The 23254-nt window shown below is 37.1% G+C and overlaps 1 protein-coding gene across 4 annotated transcripts in view; it reads left to right on the top strand.

Moving 5' to 3' along the window:
- The window catches only part of LOC138134788 (neurotrimin-like), a 62262-nt gene that overhangs the window by 26410 nt on the left and 12598 nt on the right, over positions 1 to 23254 (top strand). For all 4 annotated transcript variants that reach the window (XM_069053279.1, XM_069053278.1, XM_069053281.1 and 1 more), the window contains exons 2-5: positions 160 to 219; positions 8450 to 8550; positions 13939 to 14146; positions 14264 to 14419. In XM_069053279.1, coding sequence (XP_068909380.1) covers positions 160 to 219; positions 8450 to 8550; positions 13939 to 14146; positions 14264 to 14419 — 525 coding nt within the window. The remainder of the gene's footprint in view (positions 1 to 159; positions 220 to 8449; positions 8551 to 13938; positions 14147 to 14263; positions 14420 to 23254) is intronic.

Below are 23254 nucleotides of genomic sequence, written 5' to 3'. Positions count from 1 at the left end.
AGTCGAGAGTTTGGCTGGACACCCCCTTTGCAAAATAGTTTTTGCGAGTCCCCTTTTTTGCTGCAGACGGGAGGTGTATTTTTCGGGCGGTCTGTTTTTTGCGGCCATATCATATATTTGTGTTGAGGGTGCAATTCTGATTCGGTTCTGTTGTTGCAGGGAGGCACGTGAGGAACACCGAGTCGAACGGCATATCAGTTCTGGGCGAATTTAATCACGGTAAGTCGTTATCATAACTATAACTGTTAAGTAGGACAATAAGTATAATACCTGAGTCTCACGTATATGAGTTTGAAAGAAAAAAGTCGGCTATTGCTTTCATATAAAGGTTTTATATGGTATAATAAAAAGGGAAACGAGATTAAGGCGAAGGTTGCGAACTGAAATGGTCTAATGCAGGCGGCACATTGAATACACAATGCTGACCCGCCCCGTTGGCTGTGCGGATTAACCCCGCTGTGGACAAATGCTCGACATTGATTGAACATTGCTTGATAGCGACCAGTTCCAAACAATAATCTCGCTTTATCCTTTATTTACCGGAAAAACACACGCCAGGCGAGAGGATTTGAGTCGGGCCGGTTGCGTCGATGCACTCGCCTTTGACAACCGGAATAGTTTCTGGCCGGAACCTTCAAAGGATAAATATTTACGCACTAATTTATGATCAGCCGTCGATGGCGACGAAACGGCTTTTAGTGCTGCTCTCACTTACACTCCGAGCCTTAATTCCCAAGAGCAACACTTTGCACGGGACCTTCTTACAACTACTCGGTTTATATTTTCCACAGTTTTCCAGGATCGTGACGTTATTGCGCTTCGCCAGTTATATCGGTAAAACGTTCGCAAACGGCACTACAAATAATAATAACAATAGACGGCTTTCATACTAAAAGACACCCTGTATGCGGATATGGACTCCGCCACATCTAAAAAGCCTTACTTACCCAAACGGTTTGTAAATGGTCTCCATCACCATTGTCCCCCTTCTAAAACTGCTTTAATTTAATTTCGGTTTTTCTTCGGTCTTTATTGTACGCTGGAATTGACTATTCGAGTCGGCCCATTTCGAAGTACACTGGAACTTCCGATAGTCAACGCCCTCGATAAGGGGCTTAATTATTAGATGTTTCATTGCCGCCCTTCGACCCTTCACAAAATAAAAATGCTTGCGACGTTTTACAGCCTCGCTGTTACATTTATGTACCGTCCTTCTAACTGTTCCGCACAGATAATTGCTCCACGACACGTGCCAGCCACACGCGACTCGAACCACGTGGGCGGCACTATCGAAAACGTAACAGTGTTTACCAGACGATGATCGAGTAAGCGCTGTATTTTTTTTAAATCGAGCTCTTCACAAAACGAGATATAACCTACAAAGTCAATTTGTGAAAAGGATCTTTCGAGGATGGGGAGGCGGACCCTTTTCTACGTCGTGCGATAAAAACTTTATTGCATTTTCACTGAATTAAAATAATTCTCGAGGAAATTAACTTAAATTTAGTCGCCAAGTTTAGCTAAGGACAAGCTGACTTCTTCACTTTATGCATTAACAGCTGTTATTAAGTTGTCCGAGCCACAGGATGATTAATGAGTAAGATATTCTGCACTTCGATGGTATTACTGAATTTAACCAGAGTAAAAACGAATATTTGTCACTTGCTTGGCATTTTTCTGCATCACTAACCTACTGATTTGCCAGTGACTTTCTTTTATTTGATTGCTCTTACTAAAATAAAACTTTTTGCCTAACATGTCTGGCTGAAATGTGGAGGCGAAAATATTTTAACACAACTGGCTTTTGCTCTAAATAACAGATTGTGAAGCGAAAGCAGAAAAGCGATTAAAATATAATTTTAAGGAAAAGAATCTTGACACCATCATTATTCGTTCTTAAGAATTTATCGAAGGAGGTTTGGACCATTTATTTTCCGTGAAAATATATTTCTTTTTTCAGAAGTAATTAATTTTTATCAAAATAGAAATGTGACTTGTAATATTAATAAATAAAGTCTTTATAACTGGATAATAATTTATTAATGTACATCTTCGCGGCAGATAGAAATTCCGTTTTGTTATTACATATACTGCAGCATTAGAAAAAACCTAAAGTTATTTCACCTTTAAAATCTGTACTAACTGGCAGATAAAAAATATAATATAACATTTGAACGTAATTGCAACACTATTTTTAATTGAAGACTTGTTTGTTGAAATTTAACTCTTAAATCTCCAAAAAGTTTTAAAAATCTTCGCTACTGAAGACTGAAATGTGATTGGCAAAGTTTATCGCGTTCACAACAAAATTTGAAAACGCAATTCATGTATTTTAACAAAGAAATCAAAATGCCGAAATTGAATTTTAACTTGACTAATGAGAAAATGTATGACGAAACAAATCTGAGCTTCAAACATCTTAAACTCGCGATAATATTTATCATAAAATCTATTCTGAACTACTTTTTAAAATGTTGCACTAAATAAGATGACGGCTTTGGTGCAATCGTAATTTTTTTCAAATTTTGTTGATAGAATTTGCACATATGCATAAAATAGCATAGGAACAAAAAACAAAGTGAAAGTGGGTGAGAAAGACGGTGAATGGTTTGAGACGACAAAAGGAGTGAGACAGGGCTCTCCGCTTAGCCCCCTGGTGTTTACGATATATGGATGAAATGTGAAAGAAAGCACAAGCGGGGGGGAGTGTAGTAGGTAGAGAGATAGTTTGTAGGCTGGCGTTTACGAACGGTAATTGTGCAAAGAGTCAAAGAGGAATCAAAGAAATGATGAAGAACCTGGGAAAGTATGTCAGGAAGAAAACGCTAGAAGTGAATGTTGAGAAGACGAAGATGATGGTGTTCAATAAGAGAAAGAGGAAGAGCGAAGAGAATGAGGGGAACTCGGACGGAAGGAAAGTAGAACAAGTAAACGTGTTCAAATACTTGGGTTATGCATTCAACGAAAGAGCTGCGGATAAGGCACATATTAGAGAGATAGTGAGGAAAGTAAATAAGGTAGTGGGATGTGTTTGGGGGAATAGGAGAGTGACAGTGGGGAGGTGATTTCAGGAGGAGGATGATGATGTATGTATGATGATGTATGAGAGAAAGTATATTGATGTATGGGGCAGAGATCTGGGAATGGAAGCAACAAGGAGAGAAAAATATTTGAGAGCGTTAGTAGGAGTAGACAGAGAAATGCCAGGTTACATAGTGAGTGAAGAGTGGAAGAGGAATAGGCTGAGAGTGAAAGCGGGAAAGAGAGCGGCAAAGTTTGACGACAAAATGGACGAAAGAGAAGAGTGCAGGATACTTACTAACCGAATGCTAGAGAGAAAAGAAAACACGTAGAAGAAGGAGAGAGAAATACTATCAGCGAAACGGGTACGTCAGTGAAGAAGTGGAAAGATTAACAGCAAAAAGAAGATGAATGAATGTAGACCTGAGTGAAAGGGACAAAGACACACACAGACAATCAAGAAAGAAGGGAAAGAATCAAAGAAAACAGACATAACAGGAAGTGTGAGAGGTGTACGACAGAGGAAATACCGGAGTACCTGGGGAGAGAGAATGTAAAAGAAAAGAAAATGATGGCGCGAGATTTAGATGTGGAACGAGAAGCGACACAACAGGACGGAGAGGAAAGAAGGTGCAGAATGTGTTATGAAGAGAGAGAGAGAGAGAGAGAGACCATTGGCACATGTGGAATGGATCTAGCGAAATGAGAGAGAGGGAGAGAAAGGAACGGGGAGAAATACCGAATGAAGACGGAAGGGAGATAAGATGGATGAAAGGATAGAAAAAGAAAAGGGTGGGGATACAAAAAATATTTTTTTGGAATCGTATTTTTATGTTTGTAATCAGGAATCCGAAAGCCCGTAGCATATAAAGCATTTTATCATTAGAACCATCTTTTTGCTATTGCTTTTTTCTATTAATCTGACAGTCACGTTGTTAGCCTTTAGACAAGCAGCTATGATTGTCAAAGAAAATTTTGTGGTAAATCAATGAATCAAAAAAATTCCTTTATACAGGGTATTTCACGAGCTCAGGAGGAAAAGCCGGATATTTATCGCCTCCATGGCCAGGTTTACGTTTCAATGTATTGTGGGTTGCATTTTCTATTCCGCCGGGCTCATTATCACTCGTGAAATACCGTGTATTGCGAACTTGGTAAGCACTGTACACGTATGTCTACATACTTCCTTTCATCCCTTTTACTTTGAAATGTCCTAAATAAACAAAAAAAAATATAATAAAAAAGCGATGTTTATTTTATTCAAAATTCAAAAGAATTATTGCTTTCTAGCCAAAAATAAATATATATTTCGCAATCTAAATTATCGAGAAAATTTTATGTACGATGGCCGACAAAAAAAGTTAGCCATTTAAATGTCAGTGTCATTAAAGCATTAATTACACATTTGTATTTTGACGTGACAGAAAAGTGATGGGTAGTTTTTATTGCCGGCCATTGTACCTACATAGTTGTTTGTCATTCTAAAATTAAAAATTATAAATTGTATCTGTAGAATCACTTAACCAGGGATGGTAAAAGGGTAGGTAGATGTCGCTTCAACAAAACCAAAAGCCGTTGTTATTACTATTCAACGGAGTATAGTTTAAACGAAAGTGGAACGAACCCTTGATACCCGGCAGAGTGTAATATAAAGATTATGGGCAAGTTATCGTGAAAATGGTAATGCCAGCAGAAGACACTGAAGCCTCTTACTACCTCGAGGTTAGGGGTTGTTATTTGCAGATGGAGGCGTGGTGCATTCAAATTGCACAACGTCATATCTTAGAGCGAGCGATATTGGAAAAAAAATCCGAAAATCCTGCAACATCACCCTGCCGCAATTTCCATTAACGACTCCTCGATTTTTATTCCAATTAACCGCGTAATTAGGCAACCAAGTAAATTTTGTAAGAGTTATGTCCGCACAGCCACAATGCAAACTCGGTTAATTTGATAACTACTCTATTATGTAGATTAAACTACGGGCTTTGAAGGCTCATTTAGTAAACGAGTTTAAAACAATACGTGGAATACGGCCATATTCGCATGGGTTTCTTCGGCTTTTTATACGAGGGAAGGTCGTAAATTAAATATGAGACGATAGGTAGATAAGTCTCTATCCTAGTGCCTTTTAAATACGGTTTTTACAACTTTTTTTGGTTTTTACGGCCTTCTTTTTATGTAGTGATTTTTTTACGGAGGGAGATAAGATATCCTTCTGACTAGGAATGGCTAGACGAGTAATGCGGCGGCGGCGGAATTGAGGGACGAGATAGAGTTTTATTATGGCGAGCGTCGTAACGCCAGATTCCCAATCATTTCAAATTAAATTTAATTATTGCACCGGTTTAGATTTAATGAAGGTGGGAATGGGATTAATTTCCCTTGTTCATGTGCGAATTTGAATTTTTGAATGAAGTCAAATAATGGTATCCGTAATTAAAGCAGAAATTTTGTTGTTTAATGAAGGGGTCCGCATACAGGGATACTGTTTACATGCAGTCGTCGACGAATAATGCAAAAAAATTAAAATTTGCAAATTTAAAGAAGAGAAAAACAATTAAAATCTTTGTCAACAGAGACGCTGGCCCATCCGTTACTAATAAAAATGATTACCCAGCCTCTGGCGCTATTTCTGGACCCCGGCCATATTTGCGTTTATAACTTCCGGTCGAAATAGAGCGTTCCGGGGAGCTTTCGATAGCACTACGTTTCCGGACGACGTCCCACATCTTAATATGGAAGAAAACAGATTATAGTGGTGGAAAAGAAACACACAGGCGAGCTCAAGAAACGATGTTCGTTTCGAGATGGTCGCGCTCGACCAACTCCCCGATTTTCCGGTAGTCCGGATTCGCGGGGATCGCTTCGCAGACCCTTATCATTCTATTAGTGCGTAAACCATGAGCCTGAAAATGTTGCCGTATTTCCATCATCGTTCCGCAGCTTCAGCATATTCATATTTTTATCCGATTCAGGCGTCTTTGAATACGAACTTCCGGAACAAATGGTGAACTTAATTTAATTGTTGTTTTCGACTCCTTTTCCGCGAACAAAGGAATATGCCAATCGCGGATGTAATCGGGAAATTCATCATTTGCACATCTTTAAATTTCACGGCCTAACAAACCGAACATCTTCCAAGGAAAATACCCCGACGGAAACTTTTGCAGTTTTTCACTTACACTTTTTCGCTCTTGTTATTTTGCTGCCAGATTTGACAGTCATTTTTTTGTTGCTCGTATAAACATGATGATTTGCCATTCATATTTCTACTTCTCCACGTGTCGTCTGGTCGATATGAGCTACTTCAGCGACTCGGAAACTTTTCAAAAGTGCTTCACCCTGATTGTTGTCCTTTTTCGACTGTGATACGCGAGAGGCTATTGGAATAATTACTTCGAAAATAATTAATAAATTTACATGTCACTTTCAGCGCACATTGTCTTCATTGCTGGAAACGACAACATTTTCAAGAGATTTTTTCCATTACTGGGCAAGTAGTTGAAAATTAAAAAATACAGGTCAATTAAATCGCTGTCTCTTGCATAAAGAAGTGAATATGAACGTTTGAATTTATTACACACGTTTTCAACAAAACCGTGCAGATTGTTGTAGGCATTAAAAAAATTAATCCCAAAAATCAAAACCGATTATACGCGATGAAAATTTTTATTTCGTTCATTTGTAATTGAATTCGTGTCTGTGGGTGTATCTTGTTTGGAATGAAACACAAATTGCTTTTTCAATATAACGTGATAAATTTTCCGTCAGATATTCTTCGCAGGATATCTTTTTCGGGTTTAAACAGACTTGGAATGTAATAAATCGCATTAAAACAACCTGGCCGCTTTATCTTGAGATTTGCAGATTATTCTCTTTCCCACATGTAGGTACGCCATTTTTAATGGCGGACAGTAAGAACTACCTGAAACCGCTTTCCAAATAATGTGGAGCTGAGTCGGAATGCGAGACCACATACATATATGCACTAGGAATATTTGTTTCTCTTATCTTCGTGACCCAATGTAAAATGGTAATTTGCCAAATAACTTGTACGATTAATTATCGGAGATTACCACGATTCGTCGTTATATCACTCCACTTATCCGTTTCTTTACTGATCTGATAAAATATGGAACTCGAAGCTTATAATCAAGAGTGCTACCTCATCTTTTGTTTTATCGAAACGTCTGTCTTAGCTTAGTCGTACACATATGTATACTTGCTATACACAGTCGTTTTATTGGTTACCTACCTCTCAAGGTTAAAATCATCAAGGTTGCTTTAAAACTGACGTTTCTTTGACATTTCACCGAAAAATCTGCCTACCAGTGGTGTCGCGTTTGGTAATAAAGCTGGTAAATCACCTATTCTTACGAATGTAAAATGTTGCTCTTGTTTATTTTATAAATGACTGATCTGATAAAATATGGAATTCAAAGCTTATAATCAAGAGTGCTACCTCATCTTTTGTTTTATCGAAACGTCTGTCTTAGCTTAGTCGTACACATATGTATACTTGCTATACACAGCCGTTCTATTGGTTGCCTACGTCTCAAGGTTAACATGAACACCGTTGCTTTAAAACTGACGTTTCTTTGACATTTCACCAGTGGTGTCGCGTTTGGTAATAAATCTGATAAGTTACCCATTCTTGCGAATGCAAAATGTTGTTCTTGTTTATTTATAAAATGTAACAATTTAATAAAATGCACCCACATGATGTATGATTTAATATACTCGTAAACTAGCGTTTGAGACCACAAATTGTCTACGCCTATGTATTGAACGCTTATTTGCATAGAATTCCGCTACGACATGACCGATAATCTGCAACGCCTGGTTTGATTTGTTTTCTTTTTCATCACTTTGTATGTTTTATTAGCTGTAGAGACGGGTGCATTTTTTCAGATACAAAACAAATTTGGTTTGGAGGTTGTGTAAAGAGAAATCTTCCTGAAATTGATCGCGTAATAGGAAATGCGATTTACGTTGGAAAAATGACAAGAACAGGACTGTCAAGAAAAAAAAATGTAGATTTCTATTAAAATTGTGTTTAAATTTGTCGAGGAGTACGGTTTCGTTCCCTCGGTTGCTATTAAGTAAATTTTGTAGGTTCCGGTTTTTCCCCGGTGATGTTTTCGTAGGGGTTTCGGGTGGGTGGCGATTGTGCTGCCTGCCACGGCGAAATAGGGCTAGTTTTTTCGATGCATCAAGCGTGGAAGGTTAATGATTGATGAGGCTGACGGCTCCGGTATAAAATTTTATAGTCCATTTGTTGATTATGGTGGAAAAAAGCGTGTTTAATCGAAAACGGTAATTGGCCTGGCCGCCGCCGTGAGTCGTGCGGTCTCGTCGGGGACTGTTTGTTTTGTGTGGTTCCTGTGCATAAATTACGTCCCTGAATTAAGTGGTGTTGTTCCAGAGGCCTTCCCGCGCTTTGCGGAGCCCATCCCCAACGTGACCGTGACTGTGGGCCGAGACGCCCTTCTGGCTTGCGTGGTCGACAACCTGCGAGCATTCAAGGTAAGTGGGGTCGGAGTTGATGGATTGCTTTAGGAAGGATTATTGGATCTCGCAAACGACGAGGGACCGCGTCTGAAATCGAGTTTCTTTGTCTGATTCGGGTATGCATGATGTCGGCGGAATCGATTCCATGGATCGCCTGAAAAATAATAACATTAGCGTACAGCCAGCCCATATATAAACAATAAAGGAGCAGGAGCGGAGAAAACAAACTTGAAAATGGAAGTGCGATTCCTCAGAAAGGAGTGAGGAATTGTTCGTGAGTTGAATTTGCTGCGGGGTTTTTCGGGTCTCGACAGACTAAGGACGTGCACAGCTTCTCTGATTCCTAGATACCGGCAGGGCATGTTTTCATTTTACCTATCGTATACCTTTTACATCATCAGTTAGCGCGTGCTCCTGAGGCGCGATACGCGACCCGTCTCATTCGATTTGTCCTGCTGCATCCTGCCAACTCCACTTCCATCCAAATCGCCCTCCGCTTCCCAAATTAATAAGACGACACAATCCGAATCGAAGCCTTCTCTAATCCGCAATATCCCGCCACTATCGCCCAAAGAATTAATGGAAAGCTTACCGATGCCCACTCGACGGTTTAGCAACCGACGACCATTGTGCTTACGAACCCTTTAGATTATCGCACAAAACAACGATTACGGGGTAGAAATTTTCGGCCCGGAACCCGAGCTCGAGAGCTCGCTGTGGCAGACGACCTGAAAAATAAGGTACATTCCTTCACTTTAGACTGCTTTCATTGAAAATATTTCGATTTGCTCGATTAGTATTCATTGTATTAGGGGAAAAGCCGTGCCGCTGTCACTGATTGGTCCTGTACCTTAGTCAGGCAAGCTTATAATTAATCAGATACAAACCTGACAGTTTCACTTTGCTGATTTCAAATTTATTTCTGTAATTCCAATAAAACACGAAGATAACTTACAAGCCCATTTATTATTTTAAACTGAATTAAATGGAGTTAACAGCGGCGGAAACGACGATTAAAACAAATTTACATCAAAAATATATTACATTTAAAACTGACTAAAATAACCGCTGCGAGTTAAATATGAATTTTTGATAAGCAGCGTAGCTATATGTTATCGAGTGTGGAGCCGAGTTTATCATTTATAGAAATCCTTTCTAAGTTCTAGTTGAGGTTGGAGATAAGCTGTATCATGCTAATTTTTCCATTACTTAAGTAAGTTTTAGCTAAAATCGTTTTAATTCATCTTCTTTATTCTTGACCGATGCTAGGTATGGTGTGGCTGTTTGTATCGGGTGTTCATTTAAATTTATCCTCAAAGAGTCGATTGTGAACGCACCATAGATTACGGATCACATATCGTCGGCTTTCTTTAGAAACCGTGTAAGTCCCATTTTGATTATTAATTTATTTAAATAATTTTCATAATACAATCAGCAAACTGTTTTGATAAAATACTATACACATTTTTTGCACTTTACTTCAAAAAGCTAACATAAAAAAGTTTTCCACAATTTTTTTTGTAATTAGACATACACGGTTTCTAAAGAAAGCAGACGATATCAGCTGTTAAAATGGATAAATTTAAGTAAACACCCGATATAACGATGTTAATACAACAGATACAATCTGTCGTGTATTATCCATTGGATGTGAGGCTAACCTAAAAATTATCGTCTAACGCAATTGCCCCCAATTTGATATTCATAGAAAGATACATTTCTAAATGGGTATTGTTAATCAACAAACAATGAGTTCTTCCAACGAATAAAACGTAAGAAGACATTATTCAAAGAGGCATAAAGAGAAATAAGAGAAATGTAAAACACAACTTTGAAATGTGTTAATTGGAAATTTGAGAAAGGAACTGTAAGCTCGAATGTTTACAAAAGTAGGATAGACTCAAATATCCGCTTTCTATGCTTCTTATGTGGTTTTCCTTGAGTTTGCTACATGAAAAAAAAAATTAATGAGACTATAGTGAAAAACCGGTCTTGAAATGTCAAAGGTAAATTTCAATAAGTACCGCCTTCCCGCGTACAAAGAAGGGTTGTTGACTTTGGAAAATACGTAACAAATACAATTAGTGCGATTCTACCCTGTGATCAACAATTATTTAGATCAAAGGAGGCTTTGACATTTTGGCCGTATGTCGACAGATGTCTGAAAGGCAGGGGAGTATTTCTGGTTGCATATACATGTTCCAATTTAAATTTGAAAATTTTTGCCGAAACTCGGCCAAACAGGCAACAGCGCTGTTTGTCCATTCTTCGTTATTGAAGAAACCATTACGAAAGTAAGATGAATCTTTTATGTTCCGAAGGAAAAACCATTTTTGCTTTAAAATTAATTCATGGTGACAGTTGTTTGACGTTTATTCGCTGAGTTAGGAAAGATACGAAAAATCTGACACTGTCAAAGTCATAGCCGCCCCTTTTCTAAATTATTGTTGATCGCAACAATTGAACTATGTAATAACGATTGCTAAAATAACTATATCGTTAAATTATAATAACAACGATTTCGATATCATAATTGCATTCTGTTTAATACAAATTTAACGATATCTTTTGACAAGCGTTATTTTAACTATGGCAGGGATGTTTATTTTCGTTGAAATGAAATGTATTCCTCAAGACCTGAAATGCAGAACTAGGTTTTTTAAACGTTTTTAGAATCGACGTCTTCCAGAGCATTGTAGTGATTTTGAAGAAGAAATGATATCGATGAAAAAATGTCCTTTTTACAATGAAGTTTAAAAGTACTGCAAAAATTATCTGACAGATAAGATCTTTGATTTACTTTTTGAGATTGGAAACTACAGAAATTGACAAAACAGGTCGAGACTGTTACTTAAAGCAGCAAAATTTTTTTTCGCATTTAGAAATTATTTAAAATATGCTGTAATAATATTAAATGTGAAAAAAATCCTTTTTCCTTAATAACTGAAGCTATTATAAATTTCCAGGGTATTGTATCTTACCATATTAAAATATTGTTGTTTTGAAAAATCTTTTTTCAGGTGAGAAACAGGGAGATAAAAGGAATAGAAATCACACTATGTACAGTCGTTCACCAAAATAAAATAGGACAAAGTGTTACCTTAGACAGTTTCACAATTCAAAGATTTGTGTAGTGTAACTGGGACGTATGTGTCTCAGATGACAACTTGATTTAACTTGACGATTGATCTACAAAAAGTTAGGTTGTGTTTTTAGCACTGTATTTTTATTTACGTTTAATTCGGCAGCTATTGCACGTACTGATACCCCATCCCTAATCTTGTGGTGATCACCGCTTTCTGTTCTGGCGTTAAGTTCGGCATTATAATTATCTCATACTGATTAAGTGATTAATATCGTCGAACGATGACACCTATCAGATTTTTTTAAATTTTTAACACTTTTGTTTCCTAAAAGATGGATTTTGCAAAAATATCGAATTACAGAATCGTAATTTACTTTGTCCTATTTTATTTTGGTCAACGACTGTACATGCATACGAACATGTACAGACTGTCTACAAAAGAATGTAGGATCGCAGATGCTCTGAAATTTGAATTTGCCACCTCGTTTAAATTCATGAAATACTAATCGCAAACTGTCAAATATTCACAAACTGTCAACACAAAGTCAACTTAACCTCATTTCCGCTTTCGAGGTCCTGTTTTGTGGTTTCTTGCATTCCTGGTCTGGTGTTACAAAGGTATTCTCTTTATATTGAAAATCAGCATAATTTTATAACATCGCAAAATATTTTAGAAGTAAGAACTGTCGCGAACAAAAAATTCTGGTTGTCAATACATATGTAATGTCATTTTAAAATTTGGTTAATTTGTCACATATTAAAAATTTTTTCCTGCCTGATTATGCCCAAGTCAACAAAATGTCATAAAAATTAATTAATCAATGTCAATTGATTGCAACATGATGATAGGTCATGATATTTCCAACCGTTTTACAACGGAGCATTTTCCACTCCGTCAAAGCATGATTTTGACGACCAGTTTTTTTGCTCGCGACAGTAATTGTTAAAATGGTCTTAACACTTGAACAAAATAAGTTCATTATAATGTCTTATTACCGCAACGGTGTTAAACGAAATTTATAAAGAACCTATTTTGTCAAGATAGGCAACTAGTAAAACCAATTTGTTCTAAGGGTTGCATATCGTAGATCATATTAACATTATCCCGTTTCTGGTGAAAGGGTCGGCAAACTTTCAACGCCTATTAGGATACCACAATCATTTATAGACACTCTGTATAAATAATTATTATCTATGGTAATGATTTTTTTAATTTCAATTTTGTTCAACGTGAAACTAAAATGTATAAAAATCAGCATTCTTTATTTATACAGGGTTATTCACATAAGAGTACGAGCCTAACATGCATGCAACCCACATTAAAGACGAATTATTCACAATAATCTGAGACAAAAATCTTAATTCAAGATGTCAAGACGTTTTTAGCAGTGACGCTGTATATTGTCAACTTCTTTAGATGTAAAGTTTTTTTTTCCGATTATCGTTTTTCTTTTGATTTGGATCAATTCAGTTTTTGGAAATTAAGCAGTCTGAAGCTAACGGAAGGTACCTTGGAATTATATATTAAGATTATGACGATCCTCACCGGCAGCTAGATGAGCAACAGCCTTTAATGCCCCTATCTCCTATAACCGGTGCAAACATCATGTCGTCCGAGACTATTATCGGGCTACCTACGAAATCTTGGATTTGAACGAGCTCAGTCAGCAAACTCTCAAGTTCTGGTTCGCTAACTTTGTGCATCCTTTCAGTTTTATCTGATTCGGTTTTTTAATCGATATCATTATTTCCCAGCCGACGAGGATGAGCCTTTTAACTCCAAACTGTCAAGTTCGTGTTTCAAACAAACGGACGTCAGTAAAACTAGATCCTCGACAATCATAGCGAATTATTGTTTTCATATATTGAAATCCAGCTGCGGGGTATGCAAACATCATCGTGACGAAGGTTGTGAATACGTAGGACGAAAGTCGGAAAGGGTATATAAAGCGGGAGCACATAGCCCGAAGAGGTTCGATATTTTAATAGGTGCTCAAATTTGTCGGCGGCGCTGAATATAGCATTCCCCGTGATAATAGCCCAAATATTCCATTGTTACGAATGGCGCAGTGAAGATCACGGCGGGTTTTTTCCAGGTTTAACGGTCATTTTTATGAAAGCTGACACATGCCGGCCCCGTTGATATTTTAAGCATGTTCCTAAAATATTCATCCTGTATTGCAGTCGGTAAAATGCTTTCGGAGGAGCCGTCCCTCGATTAATCTCCCCGGCATTATAGCTTAGCCCTAATATCGAGCTTTCCGGGCAATTCCGGGCCGATCCGGCCGCCTTTAATTATTTATTTTCTCGATTTGCAGGTAGCTTGGGTCAGAGTGGACACCCAGACGATTCTGTCCATTCACCACAATGTCATCACGCAAAACCCTAGGATATCGTTAAGTTACAACGACCATCGATCCTGGTTTTTGCACATCAGGAACGTGCAAGAAGCCGATCGGGGCTGGTACATGTGCCAGGTCAACACCGATCCGATGCGGAGCCGGCAGGGCTACCTCCAAGTAGTGGGTAAGTGCCGGGCAGAGGTGTTGGATTCTCTGATGGGCTGTGACCTTGGAAATATCTGCGTCGACTCATAGCCCATGAGAAAATCCAAGACCTGTACTATAGTTTCGCATTTTGAAGTGCCCCCGAGCATCGTCGACCGCGAGACCAGCTCCGACATGGTGGTCCTGGAGTCGACGAACGTCAGCCTGACCTGCAAAGCAACGGGGTATCCGGAACCGTACGTCATGTGGCGAAGGGAAGACGGAGAAGACATCCGATACAATGGGGAAAACGGTAATTGCATATTTATGAATTTTTATTATGTCTCGTATTCTCTCGGATAAATTTTACCTTTACAATGTATTTGTGGATGGGGTGTAGACCATCTTAAAAAAAGGGAAACGCGGAATTGGATACCGCAACCCATCATAAGACTTCCACTGCGTTATATTTTTTTATATAAACGGTTTCGCTTCAGCCTTTATTCGACTCTGCTTAATAAAATCGTTATCAGACACGGAAAAAGCACAATAACCTGATGAGCGCAGCAGTTTGCATACATTACCGCAAATTCCAAAATGAGCAATAAAGACCGTATGTCGCAACTTTATGTAACGGGATAACCCCCTTGTCGATAGCTATTTCGATATTTTTGTAAATGCTACGCTCACTCAATGGACTCACCCCAAGTGAATGACAAAAGGGCTTTATACTCGTACTAATAAAAGGAAATTTGTACCCCGCATACAACGCGAAGAAAATTGTGCAAAGTCGAGAAACAATGTAACCAATCTGGGTCATTTCTGGTCGGTGTAACACACTCATGCCCACGCTCGAAGACGTTACCATTCATCTTCTCACGGCCTTATTTAATAAAGAACCGAATGCAGGAACAGTTGAGTTAATGAGTCTATTTACTTAACCATTATTGATTGCAGTTGTTGGAAAACCGACACCAAAATGGTTGCAACATCCCCATCGCACAAATCAACAAAATTAATTATGTTCCGTAAGAGGGGTAATTTAAACATTCAAACTATAATTAATGTTAAATAGCACTAAATGACTAACAGCTGGTAAATTTGCGTGAACCCGGTCCGAACAGAACAAATTTGGAAGTAATCGACTAATACTTGAAAAAAATCCCATCATGGAACACGCTAATTGACTGCAAATAATGTTCTTGGAAAGTTTTTAAATTACCGCCCTTACTAGTCCGTTAATTATGACGAGAAAGATTCAAGAATTTATAATTGCCCAAATAGAGAATTAATTTTAATTAAAAGAACGTTAGTTTTTTTGTTTGTTAATTAACTGCCGAATGACGGATTTAGGAAAATATTTCCTACGTCGACAAATGAAAAATAATCTGTTTATGCTTTTTCTCTGGGAAGCAGTAATGCTACAAAAGTAAATAAGATCTCTTAATATTGAATTAAGAGAGGTAAATTAAACGTCCAAATTTCTAGAATTCCTGCTGTAAATTGATATAAATTGAGGCAAAGGAAAGAATGAATACAAGTCTGCGGAAAATTTGTTATTCGCCTGAGAAAAATTTCAAAGTTATGAAACTAATTCGTTATTTCAGTTTTACTGGATTAAGATTAAACGTGTTTCGCGGGTGTTTTCTTTGTGAAACATTTAAATAATTCCATTGATTTATAAGCGACATTGGTTGCGTTCACATTTTCCAAATTTTATCGAAGCCACATAAATAATGCTTTTTATTCATCTAATTTACATTCCACGAGCCATTCTTAAACTGAACCCTTCTCTACTTCCTTCTCTCGCTTTCACACAAATCGCAAATTACGCCTTTCTTTATGTAATAAACTGGTTCTGATAATATTAATATTTTGCCGTTAAAACTGTCCAGTCGTAAGATACAATTCTAGTAAAGAGGTACACGTTCATCTTCATTCAAACCTACCATTTACGTATCCTTTCTATTGACGTAATACTTCACCCAAAATAATTAAAAACTAAAAAAATATCCATTAAAAAAAGGTGCCGTTAGTATTGGGTGATTCAAAATGATTGTGGATAAGTATGGCAACTATGTGCGGAATTTATGTGGCAACTGTGTGGGTAGGATAGACATTTCTTTGACAGTTCATAGTCGCGCAATTTTGAAAATTGTCAAATCAATGTGCAGTGGTATTAAAAAAATCAAATGCACGCTTATTAAATGTCATAGAAATGTCAACTCTACCCCACCCACACAGTTGCCACATAAATTTCCGTACACAGTTGCCATACTTATCCACAATCATTTTGAATCACCCAATAGAATTAAAATTTGCTGATGATATGTACAGCGTGATCAACAATGACTGTTGGCAATGAAACAATTGAAAATACTGGTGATTTTTATTTAGTAATTGGCACTGACCACGCACTGACCGGATTTTTTCACTTGAGATGACATTAAAAACATTCTTGGTAATGCAGGTTATGTTTATACTATTACAAAAATTAACCTTCGTTGGTAAATTTTAAATTTGCCAAATTTCATTGTTACCAACAGACTCAGTCATTCTTGATCACTCCGTAGTATTATTTCTTTGAAATTTAAAATCAGTGCTACCAACTGGTTGTTTTCTTGTGAAAGACTACTATTTAATAAGTGGGATATTTATTGTTAATTTTTTAAAGTAGTAGAGCTAGTGGTGAGATACACTTGTTAAATTTGAGACGGTGTTCTAGCGTGGAACTTTGTTTTATTTATTTGTGTTTTTTCGAGCTTAAGGTGAGTAGCGTCCTTTTGACTCCCATAGGCAAAAAAAAACATGTTAATCCACATTAACATCTATTTATATTACATATTTACTGTATCGTTTTCACTTAGGCAACTGGAAATAAAGTGAACTAATGAACCTGTGTCCTGTATGTTATGGAAAATCTGTAAATATCAAAATATGTATCAAAGTGCTGGTCACAAAAGTAAAGTTTGTTGGAGATAATTTTATACTTTCGATGCATAAAGAATATTAAGAAATGACACTTATAAGCCAGCAACAAAGATAAAATTAAAATTTGCTATACATACAGGGTGTCCCGAAAATGACGCACTTCCGCTGCACTACGGTGTAGAAGAGATTACCATAAACGTGAGAAAAATGTTAAAAAAATTCTATTGGACTTATTTGCTGATTTGGCGGTCTTTGAAAGTGGCAATTAACAGGTCAATTATTTCGAAATAAATGTATTAAATTGTCACGAAAACTACCTCTAATTGTATCTATTATCACAAAGTACAAGATCACTCACTAGCAATATCCGATCCTGCATAATAGAGAATTTAGAAGCTTAGGAAATCGTAAAAATTATCTTAAATCCACTAAGGTAACACTGCAAGGTAATGATGTACGAGTATATCTTTGTTTACACTGTACTATCATTTTTGCAATAATTGATTTTTTGTCTGAAAATTTTTTCCTTATTTTTTTCATGTATATTTAAACATCCTCGATCAGGTAGTAAGTAGTGAGTGCGCCATTTTCGGGGCACCCTGTATAATATAATCGAAGTTCGTGAGTGTTTTGCGTGCGACAAGTTTTTGATGTTAACACCAGCGGAACACTTGCATCTTTGACACAGTTTCCTCCCCACGCTGTTACCGAAGTCTTATGGGAATTTCAGCAGATCTAATATTTTCATTCATCATCATTTCAGAAGTGTGTCCTATCATCGTTGTAAACAACAACAAAATATAAGGAATTGCAGCAATAATGATAGTACCTACACAAGGTTTTCAGTCCATTTCATTATCGAAAAATGTTATTTACTTACTGGCCAATATTCTTGCCGTTAGGAGCAAAATTCCGGGTTAAATTTGTACTCTCCTCGTAAATGTCAAATATACAGAGTGATTTTAAATGATTGAGGACGTTTTGAATTTGGCGCCACAGTTTTTAGTGAATTTCATATTTTTAATGTGGTTCGATTGTAATTTTCGCTAGGTTAACTCGCGAGTTTTTCTAAAGGGGTCAATTTATGCTTAGACGCCAATCGTGGTCATTTCGAACACTGATTGTAAGTGCTATTATATTATTCTGATTATTTTGACACCTAGTATAACGTGAAATTGAAATATTATTTAAAATAGGTTTTTTAAATTTTTAATTTTTTGACAATGTGTATTGGAGACGCCACTGGCAACTCCTGTCCATCAGATCTCCGGTACTACCAACATAAAAATAAATTAGCATGGCGCCAAATTCAAAACGTCCTCAACCATTAAAAATCACCCTGTTTATCAAAGTTTTTGTCACAAAAACAATATCCTGAAAACCGCCACACAAAAAAAAAACATTGCGTAATTCATTCTTTCAGTATAAATACTAGGTGCGCCAAAATTCGCGGAACAACTCAACGGGGCAATATCAACGCACGTTAGAAAATAATGGGAAAAATACTTAAAAAATTCTATACCTCTTAGATTTGAAGAAATGGGGACTCAAAAGGTGCAGCTTTGATCTCATTTATTTTAAGTATTAAAAAAGATTTTGACTATTTTGTCTTTTACTAGCCAATGGCATAATCATTCTGAACGAATGTGATCAGGTTTGCAATAATTTTCTTCATTATTTCGAGCATGTCTAAGCATACTTTGTCAAGCCAGAGATTGGGAGATTTTAAATTATATTAAATTAACCCAACTAGAATACATTAATTAGAACATAATTTCAGGGAAAAAATATTACTGCTTGAAGGATATATTTCAAATTTTACGTGCGCTAGGTATTATTTTCTCTACGTAGAATTTAGTGGTTTTTATGTCAACCAATCTCTGGGTGGACAAACTTTAGTAATTTTATGTCCGTTTTACCTCAAATAACGCTTTGATTTTTCTCTCTCATTTCCATGGATACAACAAAAATAAAATATTTGCAGACTATTGGGATACATGAAGGATGTTTTTTTAAAATTTGGTGTCGAAGTTGACGTTGGAGAGTCGATTGAGATCGCACCACTCGTGTAAAAGCGTAAGATTTAAACAGCTGATCAGCGATCTGTTATACGTACATGTAGTGCATTCACAATCGACTCTTCAATGCCTACTTCGACCCCAAATTTAAAAAAACACCCGTTAGAATATTTCTAAATGTTGCCTTATTTTGTGTAACGAATTAGTCCATATCTTCTACAAAAAAGAAGATTGATTTTTTTAAGCATTTTTACCTGATATTTTAATAACTACTTAGCAACATATTGCTAACTGTTCCGCGAATTTTGGGGCACACAGTATAATGTGGTCAAAACAAAACTAGTTAATCAATTTTTTTAAATCGGATACAGCCTGAGAGGTTGTGAGAAAAGAATGCCTGCATACGTGCGTTGTTTTTTTACGTTCTGCTTCATGAATTCAAGCAAATAGAGAATTTCAATACTTCCTCTTTATTCCTAAATTATTTGATGTAATACGCGCCATGGAGCAAATAATTTTATATAGAACAGTGTTTTAAAAACAAATAAGTTAGGGAATGTGATCTTTTTCCGTATTAGGCATGGGATTTTTGATCCAAGCGATAGCCGGAATCAAAACATGCCGTGTACGGAAAAATACTATATTATATTAGTTTTATAAAACTTAATATTAAGACACGAGTCAGATTTGCAGCACGACTGCCGCAGGCAGGAGTGCCTGTAAATGACGAGTACTCTTAAGTTTTATAAAACGAGTTTTTTTATGCTATTTTTTCTAATTTGCATATTAAATATGTACATGTTTTTTACAAATAAAGTCAATGTTGATAATTTATGACATTTTGTGACAGATGGTGACACTTTTATTTGAAAGTTGATATTTAAAGTCAAGTTTTAAAGTTAAATCTAGACTAAACGTAATTGTCATTTTTGCATTTTTCGCAAATGAAATTGCAATTAAAGATTAATTATCCAGAAATATTGCAAAAAGCAGAGCCATTTTCTCAAAAAAATTGTCATGTAAGGTACCAATTTTTTTCATTCGTCGTTTAGGTAGTAGAAGGGTCTATCAAAAAGAAGAGAAAAAAGTGAGGGTTGTCATTTAAAAAAGTTGGTGATGACGTCATTGCGCAAAAAGCAATGACGTCATTTAAACAGTGAAAATGTTTGAATGTATGAGAGAAAGAGGAATAAGTGAATGGCTGGTGCGGAAGGTCGAGGAGATATATGCGAGAACGAGGAACAAGGTGAAGGTGGGAGAGAAAGAGGGCGAATGGTTTGAGACAACAAAGGGAGTGAGACAGGGCTGCCCGCTCAGTCCCCTGCTGTTCACGATATACGTAGCGGATGTGGACGAAATGTTGAAGAAAGCGCAGGCGGGGGGGGTTGTAGTGGGTAGGGAGAAAGTATGGAGCCTGGCGTTTGCGGACGACATGGTGATTGTGGCAAAGAGTGAGAGAGAGATGAAAGAAATGATGAGGAACCTGGAAAAGTATGTGAGAAAGAAAAAGCTGGAAGTGAATGTAGAGAAGACAAAAATGATGGTGTTCAGCAAGAGAAAGAGGAAGAATGAGGAGAGCGAGTGGAAGTGGGAAGAAAGCAAGATAGAAAGAGTGAGCGAGTTTAAGTACCTGGGCTACACCTTCAACGAGAGGGCCACAGTCAGGGCGCAAGTGAGAGAGGTAGTGAGGAAGGCGAACAAGGTAGTTGGATGTGTGTGGGGAATAGGAGAGAGAATGTGGGGAGGCGAGTTCGGGAGGAGAATGATGATGTTCGAGAGCATGGTGGAGAGCGTGCTGATGTACGGAGCAGAGATATGGGGATGGAAGGAACGGGAGGAGGTGGAGAGGGTGCAAGAGAAATATTTGAGATGGGTGCTAGGAGTGGACAGAGAAACACCAGGGTACATAGTGAGGGAAGAGTGCAAGAGGAGCAAGCTGAGAGTAAAAGCGGGAAAGAGAGCGGCAAAGTTCGAGGACAGAATGGGCGGAAGGGAAGAATGCAGGATACTGACTGAGTGCTATAGAGAAAAGAAAAAGAACGCGGATGAGAAGGAGAGAGAGAAGTACTGTAGGAGGAACGGGTATGCCAGAGAGGAAGTGGAAAGAATGAGAGCGGAAGGAAGATGGATGTGTGCGGAGCTGAGCGAGAGGGACAGAGATACGGACAAGCAGGAGAGAAGGGAGAGAATCAGAGAAGCGAGGTACAACAGGGAGTATGAAAGGTGCGTGACAGAGGAGGTTCCGGTGTATCTGGGGAGAGAGAGCACGAAAGAAAGGAAAATGATGGCGAGATTTAGATGTGGGAACGAAGAGAGAGAAAACAAGTACTGGATGGAGGAGGAGGAAAAAATGTGCAGGATGTGCCGTGAGGAGAGAGAGACGATCGAGCACATGTGGAGAGGATGCGGTGAAATGAGAGAAAGGGAGGAAAAGGAACGGGGAGAAATACTGAACGAAGACGGAAGAGAGATAGGATGGATGAAAGAGGTATGGAAGAGGAGGGAAAGGATAGAGAAGGAGAGGGTTGGGGAATAAAAGAAAATGTAGGTTAATTTAAAAAAGAAAAAAGAATGATTTTGGAATTGTAAGTTTATTTAGAACTGTAAAGTATAGGAATCCTTTAAAGCCCGTAGGGTAAAATAAAGTAAAGTAGTAGTAGTACGTCATTTAAACAAGTTGTACGTCACAGGATGGCATTTTTCAGAATAAAATCGACCTGTCCGAGCGATTTTCCAAAAAACATCACATAACGCTACTATGAATTTTGTTCCAAACTTTATGTTCACACTGTTTATAAAATCATTAGCAAGAACTAAATCTACCTACTTAGCATCACCGATATAATACTCGTAAATGTGTACGCGCAGAATATTTGAATGTTGTTTTTTCTACATTTTTATTCATGAGTTGGAGCCGATCAAAAGTTGCAATGCGCTAATCTTCTTTATTAGTCCAATATTATTTAAACTACAATATACGTAAAAATGATAATGTGCCATGTACAAACTGTTTTTCCGATTATAATCCTGGAAAGCTCTTGGATTTGCATGTTGTTGCACAGGATGAGATTCTAAAACTGTCAGTAATACTTTTTAGTGGATGGAAATGTTATAGGCATATATGTTGTAGGCAATTTATACCTATGACACGAGACATGTGAACAAAGTTCAACAGATTGCTAAAATTATGGATGTCGTTAATTATTTTAAAAACAGTTTGAGGGAATTTCTTGAAATTTTGGTTACAGTGGGGAGCATTTAAGTTCTATTACCTAAATATTACTATACATAATAAATTTACCTATTAAGTGTAGTTTTCTGAAAAGATTTTTTTTCTGAATTCAATTTATAAAAAAATTAGTTGGCTTTGAAAGTGTTATCATTCGTAGGGTCTCTGTGTCACTCCCAACTAATGTCAAGGTTCTTGTAACAAAATGATTCTGGTATCGTAGTGTGCTTGGACCGGAAAAAATAGTTTGTCACATTTTGACGATAAGGTCCCCCACTACACTACACCAAACATAACCTCCAAGTCGCCGGCAAGTGTCAAATATTATTTCTGTCATTCATTGCCTGTTGTCAATATTCCAAAATTTACAAGCAAGTGAAATGATGCCTCGGATTTACCCAACAAAAACTAGTAAAAACATTTTATTATTCTAAGGTTTAAAACCATTACAAACTGATTTAGTTAATATTAACGGTTCTTGATAGTTGGTATTACTTTTCAAGTATGCGTTAAAATTCCAAACACTCAAATTGTCAAAACCTACGACGATACCACAATCATTTTGAAACACCTTATAGAATGTATTAACAGGAAATGCTGAATGTTCTATTTTACATAAGATGCTCTCCATTATCTTCTTGGTAATAACGAATATGTTGAACAAAGTTATGCAACGGATCAATTAAAATACACCAATATTCGCAATTTGGATTCTAATGCGTTCTTCTAATTTTGCAATGCTGCGTGACCAATTAACATAAACCCAATTTTTCACATGGTTAAGCAAGAAAAAATTAAGTGGAGTCAAATCACTTGACTTCATTCAGTTGTTCTTCTTCCTCCTACCCATTTTTATTTAAGTACCTTTTAATTCGAATTGTATTCCTAAATAAAATAATCACATTTTAATTCTGGTTTAATAGTTTGAATGTTGAATCCACCCAACTAGCTCAAAGCCTCAAGTTATGTA

The sequence above is a fragment of the Tenebrio molitor genome, chromosome 7 (genome assembly GCF_963966145.1).
Source record: "Tenebrio molitor chromosome 7, icTenMoli1.1, whole genome shotgun sequence".
NCBI lineage: Eukaryota > Metazoa > Arthropoda > Insecta > Coleoptera > Tenebrionidae > Tenebrio > Tenebrio molitor.
The sequence above is the reverse complement of the archived record's forward strand: the minus strand, read 5'-3'. Positions and strand labels throughout refer to the sequence as shown.